Source organism: Bison bison, unplaced genomic scaffold, assembly GCF_000754665.1.
Source record: "Bison bison bison isolate TAMUID 2011002044 unplaced genomic scaffold, Bison_UMD1.0 scf7180017864516, whole genome shotgun sequence".
NCBI classification, from domain to species: Eukaryota; Metazoa; Chordata; class Mammalia; order Artiodactyla; family Bovidae; genus Bison; species Bison bison.
The window spans coordinates 6,306,010-6,316,976 of record NW_011495069.1 but is presented as its reverse complement, the minus strand read 5'-3'; the positions used below and the strand labels follow the sequence as shown (position 1 = coordinate 6,316,976).

The 10,967-nt window shown below is 49.5% G+C and overlaps 1 protein-coding gene across 1 annotated transcript; it reads right to left on the bottom strand.

Annotated features, from left to right (window-relative positions):
• Nucleotides 1-7,266: 7,266 nt before the first annotated feature.
• RPL11 (ribosomal protein L11) lies at nt 7,267-10,246 on the bottom strand. The gene is made up of 5 exons (XM_010830037.1): nt 10,068-10,246; nt 9,232-9,338; nt 8,886-9,017; nt 7,767-7,877; nt 7,267-7,345 (listed from the first exon to the last, which is right to left on the bottom strand). The coding sequence occupies exons 1-5, from the start codon at nt 10,189-10,191 to the stop codon at nt 7,316-7,318; spliced, it is 504 nt and encodes a 167-aa protein (XP_010828339.1). The 5' UTR covers nt 10,192-10,246; the 3' UTR covers nt 7,267-7,315.
• Nucleotides 10,247-10,967: the final 721 nt, after the last annotated feature.

The following is a 10,967-nucleotide window of genomic DNA, read 5'->3' as shown; positions in this document are numbered from 1 at the left end:
ATGAAACCTGTAAATTCAGTGACAGGTTCTTTTATGAGTTTTAAAGAAAATATCTGGTAACCAACAATACTTCAGAAATTATTTAAAGTGGTTTACAAATTGAGATGGCAACCCCCTCCAGTATTCTTGCCTGGAGAATCCAGTGGACAGAGGATCCTGGTGGGCTACAGTTCATGGGGTCGCCAAGAGTCGGACACGACTGAAGCGACTTAGCAGCAGCAGCAGCAGCAGTCCTATATCTACACACAGGCAAATTCAAATCCTCTCATTCTGGAGAGCCTTCACACATAAGGGTCACATACTAGAACTTTCAAACCTGACTCTGCACACAAATCATCTCAGAAGCTTGCTACATTAAAACAAAACAAACAAAAAGCCTATATCCTACTCTAAACTCTTTAGGGTTGGGGCTGGAATTTATATTTTAAACAAATGTCTCATGTGATTCTCCTGTAACCAGTCCAGTATTGGACAAGGATTAAGGCTCAGATAACCTCTGAGGGCTCTCCTAGCTCTGAAGTTCTGACTTTGTGATTGAAACACAGCTGACTACCCTGGAAAGCAGGGCTTTTCAAATTGCGCATTTACTGGGCTAAAACTAGCATCAGGAGAAAAAAGAATACAAATTAACAGAACAGACCATAAATTGAGAATGCGTTACCTGTAGTAAAGGTTATTGATTGTTTCATGAAATATTTTCCAGAGGTGAGTATACATGTAAGTAATAAGTGGTAATATTAAAATACTTTTGTGGTCAAAAAAACTCTGAAAGAGAACAATGAGTCTCAACTTTCAGTGTTGTAAGAGCGTGAACTTCTGAGCCCCAGCAAGTTCAAATCTCTGAGTGGAGTTCAGCAATCTGCATTTTTCATGGCCCTAGACCACACCTAACTGAGCTCTGTGAACGCAAAGCTACCTCCAGAAGCCATCTCATGCGGCGCTTTTCAGTACTGGGGGAGGGGGAAGAAGAGGGCTGGAATGCCCTTGGGAGGAGCAATTCCCATCCCTCCATGTTTCACCACCTCCATGTGGTGCTAAGGGATGGTCTGGAAAAGCACAGCTCCTACCACTGTACCGCAGTACTGGGGAGGAACCCTATTCTGTTATCCGTAACATTAAGGAAGAACACTGGGTTTTTTTCTAAAAAGTGCAGCGAGGAGAAACATGCACTTTTGGTCCACTTCACAGAAAGGACGGTTACCTGTCTGGCTCCATGTCACGCTTCAGGTAGCTAAGCACTTGAGCACTTGCTGAATGCATGACGAGAGAGAGAAATGCTGAGCTGAGACAACAGGAAGCTGCGCCTGGCTCCTCTGCAAGCTGTTGTCATTCTCAAGGCCCACTTCTCTGAAAATAACCCCGAGTCTGAGCTTGCTCAGTGCCTTTACAGCGAATAACCACCATCCTCATCTCCTTCCCTTTCCCAGGAAAGAGAAAGAGAAAGGGCCCTTAAGTCGCAGAACAAAAGCTCTCACACTGAAGCCTACCACAGGCCACAGATATACATTCCATAAACATGTAATACTTACATCCTGGTAACAGCTGTGCGATCTGCATATACTCCCTTTAATTCTTGAAAATAACCCTGGAGGGTAGGTGTTGCCCTACTTTACACAAAACCTCAGGCCCAGAGAGGTTGGCTGACTTGCCTAAGGGCTCACCCTGGCAGTCGGGGGCAGTGTCGCTGGCTGGCTGTGCCCCATCTGAGCAACAAGCCGGTCTTGATAGCCAGACACTGGGAGCAAGCACATGGTGAGACAGCCTCGAGTCTGAGGTTACAGAATACCAGCTACAAAATGCACACATCCGGAAATTTGAAGACCTTTCTTCCTTTAATTACGACTAAGCTGTGAGTTGGGCGTTTGTCCCTATAGACCCAGTCTTTGAAAAGTAGAGACCAACTCCGTTTCTATGACTGTCAGCCCTCTAGGGGACTTGGAAAATGTAGGCCAGCATTTTGTCGGTTGGTCAACCTAATTTAAAGAAAACTTAGATACGAGCATATGTCAAGGGGCAGATGTGTGGTTTAACCTTATTGCAACAGAAGCTGCAGAAAGGCTTCACCTTATTACCAGAGCTATGAAACTGTGCGAGCAGACGGCTGGCCTCAAGGCTCTGGAGTCTGACTGCCTTTGTCTGAGACTGGTTCTGCCACTACTACTTGTGACTTTGGGTAATTAATACCCTTCTCTATGTCCTCATCACTGTAACAGCTCACAGAGTTACGAAAACTAAATGAGTTAATATGTGTGTCAGGAAAGAATCCCAACCAGTATCTGGGAAAGCACGCTCCTCCCCTGGTGTGTGCCTGGACCACTACTCAGAATAACAACTATTACACAGCTATTTCCTAAATTGAGAGTTGGAAAAGGGTTGAAGTAGCAGCCATTGGGACTCTTTGTGGAAAACAAGCCTATACTATCTGCCAGGGACCTGCAAGGGATTTGACAGGCTTAAATTCCAAATTCTGTGCTCCAATCCACTCTGAGGAACCATGAATGATTAAGTAGAACCAGTCTCCCCGCCCCCCAATAGATGCTTATTTGGGGGAGCTGTGCCATACAGCATGTGGGAACTCAGTCCTCTGACCAGGAATCGAACCCATGCTCCCTGCAGCGGACCACCAGGAAGTCCCTCAATAGGTGGTTTTTAATCACTGTTTTCAGTAATTTTGGAGTACAGTAAGAAATTTGGAATTCTGAAAATAGAGATTATGTAAACCGTATTTCCTCATAGAATTACACTGTTTTACTGTTTTACTATGTGTAAAAAACACATAGATTCATAAAAAGTTGCACACGCTAAAAGCAACACAGGAAACAGAATCAAAAAACAGAAATATTATTTTACAGAAACACTATGATAGGGAAAATACTTCCAGAGGCAGTCATCGTAGTATTAAAGGGTCATGTTATCAAAGCAATGTGTTAGCAGGGTAACTGCTGCTGCCTCTAAGTCGCTTCAGTCATGTCCAACTCTGTGCGACCCCATAGACGGCAGCCCACCAGGCTCCCCCGTCCCTGGGATTCTCCAGGCAAGAACATTGGAGTGGGTTGCCATTTCCTTCTCCAATGCATTAAAGTGAAAAGTGAAAGTGAAGTCGCTCAGACGTATCTCTTAGCGACCCCATGGACTGCAGCCTACCAGGCTCCTCCGCCCATGGGATTTTCCAGGCAAGAGTACTGGAGTGGGGTGCCATTGCCTTCTCTGAGCAGGGTAACTGGGGGGAGTCTAAAATGTCACTTCTGCTTAATTTGTCAAGTATCTTTTTCCCTTTTCAGGTTTTTCTAACTATTGAAATACTTATCACATAACAAATCACATCAATAGTGATATATAATTATGAAACAGAATCCTAGAATCATGTTACGTAAGGTCCTTAATTGGTACAATCACACATCATTTTGTTCAAATTTGTAAAAACACGAGCCATCTGCATTTGTTTCCTAAGCTTTCTTGCACCTGCACCCTGAACAGAGTCAAGTTCAGTCCTCCTGGTGCCCCCAGGTGCCGCAGGCTGGATCCCCCCTGACAACAGCAACTGCGGTTTCCATAACAAGCTGCGCTTAAAGTTGTTCTGTACCCCCGGGCACCAGCCAGGTCCCCAGTGGCAGGCAGCTTAAACTGTGGGTGGTTTCTGGGCCCTGACCTCACCACTCACCTAGACAGCAGGGGCCTTAACCCTTTAAGACTCAGACCCCTCTGACAGCCTATTCACTGCAGTCTTTACCCAACAGTTGGTTAGAGTCTCAGTGTATACGCAGAGTTTAACAGGTTGGGACTGATGAACTCCATGCGTGGGTAAGCTGCACACGTGGTGGTCAAGCTGCAGGAAAAGGCAAAAGCACAAAATCCAACAGGCTCTGCTATAAAGGACCAGGGAGGATAGCTTGCTGTTACTTGCCTCTGGTCACAGTGCTGGCAGGAGCATAAACTACATGTAGTCGTTTCAGTCGTGTCTGACTCTATGTGACCCTATGGATTTTAGCCCCCCAGGCTCCTCTGTCCCTGGAATTTTCTAGGCAAGAATACTGGAGTGGGTTGCCACTTCCTTCTCCAGGGGATCTTCCAGACCCAGGGATTGAACCCCCGTCTCTTATGTCTCCTCCATCGGCAGGTGGGTTCTTTACCACCAGCGCCCCCTGTGAGGCCCGTAAATTATACAACACTATCTAACAGCTTCAAGAGCCTCACACTCACTGGACGCAGGGCCAGGAAAACCGGACAAAAGCGCTTCCTCTATGGGAGGAAGCCACATTCCTGCATTTGGTGCTGGCCGCGTAGATTAGGGTAGTAGAGCCTATACATCTAACGGAATGGCATATTACGCAGCCACTAGGACATGAGACACACGCAAAGAGGGAGAAAAAGCACAAATCAAAATTATACCTACAATTTCAGCTTGTGTCACAATTTTGTTATGCCATAACCCAGCTGGAGCCTCCAATGGCAGGCTCCTCGCAGGTCTGACTTGACCTATCCCCCTGCCCACCCTCGCTCTCTCTGGTTGTGGTGTTTCTCAACCAGACTAGGACCTTCTAGTGTTGGCACGGCAGACTCCACCACGCAGCCGAGGTCATCAGTAACCACCCTGTGCCTACCCCCCCAGTGCTTCACACATTTCTGTGATCGTCTCAAAGTGGGGCTTCCCTGGTAGCTCAGTTGGTAAAGAATCTGCCTGCAATGCAGGAGACCCCGGGTTTGATCCCAGGGTCAAGAAGACCACCCTGGAGAAGGGAATGGCAACCCACTCCAGCACCCTTGCCTGGAGAGGCTGGCAGGCCACATACAGTCCATGGGGTCACAAGAGTCCGTATACTGCTCTTGTAACACTTTTTCAAATGGTGGAACGTTTGATACCCTTCACCTCCGGGTACCAGAGCCAACAGCAGCTCTAGTTAACATGATGAGCAAAAGCCTGCCTCCAACAAATACCCCCGGACGGGGACACAGCCAGATGCCCGCCAGGGACACCACCTTACTCTGCAGACAACCACATGTAGCACGGGGCGGTCACCTAACATCGAGGTAAGCTTTCACGGGGAGCAGCTGAGGAAATGAGAAAACAAACACAGCAAGAACCTTGGAAGACTAAATTTTATTAGAGAAACCTCCCCAGATGTTACGCCTTCCCTCCCTCCCTCTGACGTTAGGATGTGGGGAGCGCTTCTACTCTGTAGGTCCATACACACCACCTGCAGGTCTTGTTAAAAGGAATCCAGGTCTCAGGTGGGGTCTAGCAGATCTGACCACTCCCCAGGCGATTCCAGCAAACACCAGTGCTTCAGACCCTGTGTGACGTGTTTGGAAGCCGAGTTTCTAACAAGGCTTCCCAGGCGGCTCAATGGTAAAGAATCCGCTTGCCAATGCAGGAGACCCGGGTTCAATCCCTGGGTTGGGAAGATCCCCTGAATTAGCAAATGGCAACCCATTCCAGTCTTCTTGCCTGGGAATCCCCTGGAGAGAGAGGAGCCCAGCGGGCTACAGCCTCAGGGTCGCAGTCTCGGCCACAACTGAGCACGCACGCACACGAGCCTCTAGCTAGAGGAGGGGCTGGGGGTGGCAGGCTTCCCTGCACCGCTGCTCTCAGCTGGCTAGGCACGTGTTCTCGCCTGTGCCAGCTCCCGAGGTGTTTAGTCACTCACCTAAAACATCACTGCTAGAGCTAGAAGCAAAACCCAGCTATTCCTCAAACTCCTGAGGGCCCGTGTTCCCTCTGGGCCAGAAGCCTAGGTAGTTTTTAAACGGGAAGTGAACAGATTTACAAGTCAGCAGGACCAAATGAAGGGTGGGCGCGTACACTGTCATTAAACTAAACAGGAAGTACATTAACTTAAAAACACAGCTACACACCAGTGGCTAACAGCCAAGTGCAGAGGATGGCAATACCATTAGAGACTTTCTACATTTCATTTTCCTGCAATGCTTTATTTAAACTAGTACATGCTCCCATCACTAGAAAATATTCCAACTTCCACAGCACCCAGTACTAGCCAGCCAATGTATTCACCAAGAGTTAGTTTGTTCTCAAAGATGTTTATTTCAGTTGTAGTTAGTATAGAGATGTTAAACAGAGAGGTCCCCCCACTATAAAAGTGAAGCTTCATCACAGGAATTGGGCTCCTTCACAAGTTGTTTACAAAGTGGGGTCCCACAGTAAAAGGTTGAGAAATGAATGCATGCTGATGGTTTAAGTGAAACAAAGCTTATGCTAACATATTTCATGATCCGCCCCTTCAAGCACCTGGATCTGATGGAGAGGACTATCAGGAAAACAAAGCAAGCCATATTTTCATAAAAAGTTAGGTATACCAAATAACCTCCTTTAATAAGGTTGAAAAATACCTTACAAAGGCAGCCAAAAAATTAAAGACCCATTTAACAGCAATGAAAAGGTGGCCCAGGGACAACTGAACTCATCGGTCACAAGTGACGATGCTGAGTTAACTCGTGCTAGAGCCACTGGCCAAGTGTTATGTCCAATAGAGAAATGGTGACTTTCGAATGTCACTGCCTCGGTAACCTGGAAAAGCACAGGCAAAGGTCCCACTGTCACAGCAAAGGGCGCACTCTGGGAGCAGTCACATTTCTCACAGACAGTAACACAGAACTCATCCTTTCTGAGCACTATGTGCCTGGTGCGAGTTAAAGCCATCAAGAAACATTAAACGGCTGAACTGTGAAGGAGGTTAACTGTCATTGCCCCCACAATACAGATGGGGACGCTGACGCACATCTAAGGTATAACAGAGCTAATAAGATGCAGGGCGGGCAATCAAATCCAGCCAATGGGTCTCAAAGACCATCATCCCCTTCTCTACTTACATTCTCAGCAACCCTAGATTCTCATTTTAAAGGAAAAACCGAGTCCAGTGTTTCACCCCAAAGCACCACATCAAAGACTCTGATCCTTTCACACAGCAGGACTGGTAAAGCCTCTAGTGGACGGCAGCATCACTGAGCAGAGGGGAGCCCTGCACCCCACTTTAATCAAGGCACTAAATTCAAACCCGGCCCCAACCACGCCACCCTCCGTACAATCAGCTTCCAGCGGGCCACACCGGGCCACGGCACCACAGCCTGCCAGCAGGGGGCGGTGAGCAGGGCAGTGCTGTGAAGCGCTCAGCCTGGGTCTGCCAGGAAGCACTGGCATCCGAGGGGAAGACAGGGTGGTTACCAGCTATTCCCATCGAAGCTTTAAGTGGCTCGAGGTCCAAGGACTTGAATATGGCCAGGCTCCTTGCACAGAACACACAACAGTAATTGTACATTTCATTGAAAATGTTTTATTGACCTTTTGGATAGAAACGGGAATTTATTTGCCAGGAAGGATGATCCCATCATACTGAAAGAGAAGAGATTTTATTTTTTCAGAACAGGAGGTAACAGTAATGACTGCAGCAATGGCTAACGTTCGAGAATTCAAATCAGATACATGAATTTTGGCTTGGAATCCCACATCCCTAGACAGGAAGCTGGCCAGTTTTAACAATCGCTCCACTATGCTCAACTGCACTGGACCCTGAGAAAACGGGGTTCCTATTAAAAGTCATATTCCTCCCCTTCCAGTTACCTGCATTCACAGGGCTGAGGAGAAGCCTGGTTCTGGGTGTTCTCTTAAACCACAAACCCTGGAAGCCCATTTGCCAAGCTGCCCAAATGTTCTACCTTTAAACAGCTACCCACCAGGCTTTGCATCCCCGCATCCCAAGTCAATTCACCAACACCACCTTCCGCCACTCCACCTGAGACAGGTCAAGCTTTACCTTCTGCTGGAACCAGCGCATGGCCTCCTCTTTGCTGATTCTGTGTTTGGCCCCAATGCAGCCTGTCCTGCGCTTCTTGTCTGCGATGCTGAAACCTGGCCTACCCAGCACCTGTCCCAGGAATAACCAACAGTCACCTAACCAGCTCAGAGTCAAGAGCAGACGGACAAGACTCACACACTGGAGCAACTGATCTTCCAGAGTCACCTCGTAATTCTAGTGCAAGAGACCCATGACCCCAGGGTCTGATGGAACCAGCCTCCTGGACGACACACCGCCTCACGACAGGTTTGCTCAGGAGGCTGGCCTCCCAGCACCTCCCCTCTCCCCACACCTAACTCCCAGTGGTGGCTAAGGAGTCACCACTGCGCCCGTGTCCCAGAGTGCTATTATTTTAAAAAATAACAGATAAAAAAAACTTACTTCAGCATGTGCATTCTATAAATCTTAAAATTTCAAGATGCACAAAGAAATAATTATATTTCTCTCCTCTGCTTTAGCTCAAAAGTGCTTCTAGTTAAAGGTCTGTGGTGCCTGTGAGCGCCGAACTCAGTCTGTCTGGACACTGAAATCTAATAGACCTTCATGTTCACACTAGTCAGGACTTCAGGGTTTTGCTATTGACTTGATTCTGCGGGCCCAAAACATCACAGTGACACAAACGGTCACGTCTGCATTAAACCCCCACCCCGAGCGAACAGTTCCATCATCAACCCTGCTTTCATGCTCCCAGATGGAAGCCACCCCATTCCCGAGGTCTGAGGGAAGCAGCAGGGAAAAGAGCAGCCAACCCCAACACCAAACGCAACCTCAATACCATCTCTCAAAATGTTAACTCAGTGGCTGGAGTCGTTTCCTTCCTCCACCTCTGAGCCACATCACTGCTCACTAGACCCTAGACCCTAAGCACCACGACTATAGGAATCTTCGTCCAGCCACAGTCCATAGCCAGGGCTACACCCCCTCGCCTGCCACCAATGAGCTGCATCTTCCCCAGGGAGCGAAGACAGACAACACTCAAAGCCCCAATCCAACATGTGACCGCCAAGACAGCACAGACGAAAGAGAGGAGCAGCGCCCACTCTCACAGAGCGGGAGTGGGAGACTCGGTACTCATACCACGTAGAAGTCCAGGCCGTAGATACCGATGCTCGGGTCATACTTGATCCCCAGGTCAATGTGTTCTTGGATCCCAAAGCCAAAGTTTCCAGTATCTGAGAAGTTATTTTTTCTTAACTCGTACTCTCGCACCTGGGGAGAAAAATGCAGAAATCACTCCCTGTCAACTCAACACCCTGATATCTAGCTCAGCCTGCAACACTCAAGACCCCCAAACACGGTGCAGTGTAACTTGGTGAGGAACAACATCTCATTTCCCCAATACAGGGAAAAGCCCTTTAGAAGCTCTCCCCACCTCGGAAGATTGACTCAATCTACCATTCCCCCGTTTAGAGACAGGCCTCACCTTTAGACCTTTCTCCAGGATTTCTTCCGCCTTGGCCCCACGGACGGTGCAGTGGACGGCGATCTTTTCGTTTCTCCTGATGCCGAAGGACCTGACAGTGTATCTAGCTGCAGATGGGGATAACAAGGAGTCAGCTGTCGTCACAGCTCCACTGCACTCCCCTCTCCACAACATCATCTCCAAGATTCCAAAATAAATTAGCATTCCATAGCAACCAACATTTGCTAAAACTCTACTGTACCCTTACCCCCATTTTACAGAAGAAGCTGAGAGACTACCTTGTACAGACCAGCTGGTAAGAAAGAGGCAGGCTGCGAACCCCCGTATTCCATTATCCCAAGGCAACGAATCTCTAAACACAAAAAATGTAATGCCTGCATTGTGCCTGCTGGGCAGCAGGCATTTCAGATAACCCTGTCCATCCTCCACAATCTTATATATATAAACTATTATCATCCCCTGTATGCAAGTAAGGAAGCTGAGGCCCAGAGGAAGAAAACAGACTTGCAAGTGATGGAGCCGGAATCTGAAGCAGGAAGCAGGTTAGTCTAGGTACGCAGCCTTGTTCTTACCCTCGCCTACATTATCCTCACTGCTAATCTAATCAAATGCCATTTTCTGCATTCCCAACATTTCCACCTCACTGCATATCCTCCTTACTTGGAAAAAATCTCTACTTGGGCTAGTCTGAGCTCAATTTCGATTCACACAAAGCTCAGGAAAGCAATGCTTTTAAGAGATACCACCTGTCACCTCCCAACTGGGTACAAAACGGGCCTGACGTTTTTCGGGGGCATCCCCCAGAGTCAGCCCTCCAGCTGCCGACAACCACTCACCTTTGGAGAACACTGGGGTCTGGCCCGTGAGCTGCTCCAGCACCTTGGCTGCCCGGGTCAGCCTGTCTCCGCTCTCCCCAACGCAGATGTTGAGGCAGAGCTTGCGGATGCGAAGTTCCCGCATGGGGTTCTCCTTCTCACCTTGATCCTGCTGCAAAAAAAGAGAAGCGGCGGCGGTCAACACGCCTCAACCTCCCCCCGGCGGCCAGCCTAAATGCAGAGCGCCTTTCCGCTCATCCCCAAAGCAGTTCCTAATAGATTTAACAGCGATCGTCACCCTTTCTTTCATCTGGGAGCCACCAAGGAAGGCCTCTCGGGGGGGGGTCCTATCTCTCCTTCACCCACATTCGGAACGCGAGGAACAGGACAGGTACCAGGTGGTAAACTTACAGACGCTTGAGAGTGAACCCTCGGGGCTCAAAGTGTAGGGTAACGGAAGGCACCCCCTTTTTTCCGATGAGCGGGGGTGGGGGGGGGGACCAGCCAGCACGTGGCTGTGCAGCGCCCCCCACCCCACTCGGAAACCGTCTAGAGGCTGCGACCGAAATCTGGGGTCGGCCCCGAGGGGAGAACCCGGCGGACGCCTCCCCCAGCACCCGGCTGAAGTGTTGAGTCCCCGAGGTCAGAAGCCACAGGTCCCGGACCCCGCATCCCAGACCCCCCGTCCGATCGGTCCGCTGGCCACTCGCTGCAGCCTGCGGGCCGTGTTTCTGGGCCTCCGGCGGCTGCCCGAAGCCTACTCCTGGGGGGGGGGGGGAGACAAGCGACAAGGTCCAGCTCCGCGCCCTCAGCGCGCACGGTTCTGCCGGCTTCGGCACGGCCGGCACTGTGGGCTCCGTTCTCCTCGGGCGGCGGGCGAGGTAACCCCCAGCGGCTCCGGCCGCCGGGGGGGGGGGGGGG

Excerpts from the sequence above, each read along its gene's own strand:
- RPL11 (XM_010830037.1), bottom strand. The coding sequence starts at position 10,191 with ATGCGGGAACTTCGCATCCGCAAGCTCTGCCTCAACATCTGCGTTGGG. Across the intron at positions 9,339-10,067 it reads GACCCCAGTGTTCTCCAAAG|CTAGATACACTGTCAGGTCC; the intron begins GTGAGTGGTTGT and ends CCCCATCTGCAG. Across the intron at positions 7,346-7,766 it reads TGCGCTGGTTCCAGCAGAAG|TATGATGGGATCATCCTTCC; the intron begins GTAAAGCTTGAC and ends CTTCTCTTTCAG.